The following is a 2,255-nucleotide window of genomic DNA, read 5'->3' as shown; positions in this document are numbered from 1 at the left end:
GACTCCGTTTCCAGCTTATGCTGACATGCTTTTACGCTCATACTGTCTGCCTCAGGTCATAGCGATCCGCCCTATGAGGAGGGTCACACACATCCCCGGCACTTTGGAGGACGAGGATGAGGATGAAGATAACGACGACATCATCATGCTGGAGAAAAAAATCCGAGCATCCAGCATGCCGGAGCAGGCCCACAGAGTCTGCGTCAAAGAGATGAAACGGTGACTTGGAAGCTGCCCGTTCCGTAGGGTTTGCTCTTTGCTCGTGAATGTTAAGTTGTCTCTCGTGGCCACACGTGTGCCACTTAGGATCACAGACCGATTTGTTTCCGACACTCTGATCTTTCTCCTTTTCTCACATTTCATGCGGCCGTGGGCGCCGTCCGCTCTGCCCATCTCATCTCTGCATTGTCCACTCGCCTTCCGCAGCTTCCCGAATTCTCGGGGGAGACCGGCGATCTGTGGAATGCCTTTCCCTCTCCCTTCGTCACCCAGAACCTGATCCTTAACATGTTCTCGTTACTCCTGAGCTGACACCCCTGTCCCGAATCTTCTTCTGAGATGCGGAGTGTGTGGTGCGCCTCACAGGCGGTGACCACTGTCACAGCTGCCTCTCGTTGTCTGAACGAGTGGGCCACCCTGAGTTTGGACACGTTCGCCCAGCACGTTGTGTGCATCTCAGGTCCCTGGTTTCTCCTTCAGATCACAAACTCTAGAGGGCAGGGACTGTCGGTGTCTCTTCATACAAGAGAAACGACAGGGAAACCTTGATGACGGAATAGAGTGTATGCATTTTTTGATTACATTTTCTGGGTAATCTGAGTTAAATGGAAAACCAGTTTTTTCTTCACGTACTTGTAACATTATCACGATATTGCATTTCCTTTTATTAGGAATTATAATGACCTTAACTAAAGATTTGACTTTCTGAGGCTCCCAGTTAAGAGTAAGTAAGTAAGTGTAGTTAAGGGATGTTGCATATTGACTCTGACCTTCGTTCACGAATGTAGCATGTCCGTGGTGTACAGAAGACTTTAATCACTGCATATATTTGAGAAGTTGCACTTTTTATTAAATACCTGACGTTAGCTTGCTTTTATGAGCTGACTTTATCTCTGGTGTAAAAATATATATATAATTACTGTTTTATGCATGGTTAGGCACTTAAACCTTATTGTTACAAGTAAATCAGTGGGTAATGTGACTCGAGACTCTCCCCGTGAGACACACTGATAAGGCCGTATTTCCGGGACAGAGTCAGGCATAGTGTTCCCCACCCCCGCCCCCAGTTTGCAGGTATCTATCTATTTTTGTTTTATAAGTATATTTTGTTTTATCGTAACATATTTGCAAACAAAATAAATGTTTTATTAAGTAGATTTTTAAAAACTGTCTTAGATTTGATTAACCAAATGTGTATATCTGGCCAAGAAATGGAGATAAGCTTGCTTTTTCTGTTTTCATGGAATTCTTCATTCTTGAACGTGTTTGTTATGTATTCTTTCCCTACAGACTCAAAAAAATGCCTCAGTCAATGCCAGAATATGCTCTGACTAGAAATTATTTAGAACTTATGGTGGAACTTCCTTGGAACAAAAGTACAACTGGTGAGCCAACAAAATGACACCTTTTCTTCAGTCTAATTGTCACTTGGAAAACTCATGCGCATTCTGTTGAAATACTCACCATCGATTATCTTACTGTTGCATTAGTTCCTGATGTAAATTACTCAGAGACTGAACTTATGTCACCTAGGTCTTGAGATCACCTGGGTTAAGAAGGTGCTACGTGAAGGTCTCTTTTGTCTGATTTTAGAAAAAGAAGGATTTTCGGTGTTAGTGAATTGTGTGTTTCTCAACACCACTTGGGTTCCGACAGTCTTCTCGCAGGTCACGCCCTGCAGCGCCTGCCTTTGAAGCGCAGGGGTCCTAGGCTGTGGGGTCCGCGAGGGCCCTGCTCCGTGACCTTGGGCCGGGGAGAGAAGGTTTCGGCGCTCTGCTCTCATTGCTTCCATGTGGGTGTATGTTTGAGGGTGTTCGCGTCATTGGGAGGTTCATGACAGCTTCAGCCCCGTTATTTTTCTCCTTTGACAGTGGAACTTGTGCACAATGTGAGGGACATCGGGGTAACTCAGTGACAACGGGAGTCTTTGAAATTTGGGGATTTTTCTGTGTGGCAAGGTTTTAACTAAGAAGAGCAATGCAGTGTGTATGTAGTGCAGTGAGCTGAGAATGTAAAAATGACAGGTTCGATTATTC

The 2,255-nt window shown here is 44.9% G+C and overlaps 1 protein-coding gene across 3 annotated transcripts in view; it reads left to right on the top strand.

The window, feature by feature from the left end:
* Positions 1-2,213, top strand: part of LOC105310284 (lon protease homolog 2, peroxisomal-like) — a 12,791-nt gene extending 10,578 nt beyond the window's left edge. For 2 of the 3 annotated variants that reach the window (XM_011386472.2, XM_023526654.1), the window contains 2 exons: positions 56-219; positions 1,510-2,213. In XM_011386472.2, coding sequence (XP_011384774.2) covers positions 56-219; positions 1,510-1,621 — 276 coding nt within the window. In that variant the 3' untranslated portion in view covers positions 1,622-2,213. Of the gene's footprint in view, positions 1-55; positions 243-1,509 lie in introns of all 3 variants that reach the window. The other variant, XM_023526655.1, reaches the window with a different exon arrangement.
* Positions 2,214-2,255: the final 42 nt, after the last annotated feature.

This window comes from Pteropus vampyrus, unplaced genomic scaffold (assembly GCF_000151845.1).
Source record: "Pteropus vampyrus isolate Shadow unplaced genomic scaffold, Pvam_2.0 Scaffold1847, whole genome shotgun sequence".
Lineage (NCBI taxonomy): Eukaryota > Metazoa > Chordata > Mammalia > Chiroptera > Pteropodidae > Pteropus > Pteropus vampyrus.
The sequence above is the reverse complement of the archived record's forward strand: the minus strand, read 5'-3'. Positions and strand labels throughout refer to the sequence as shown.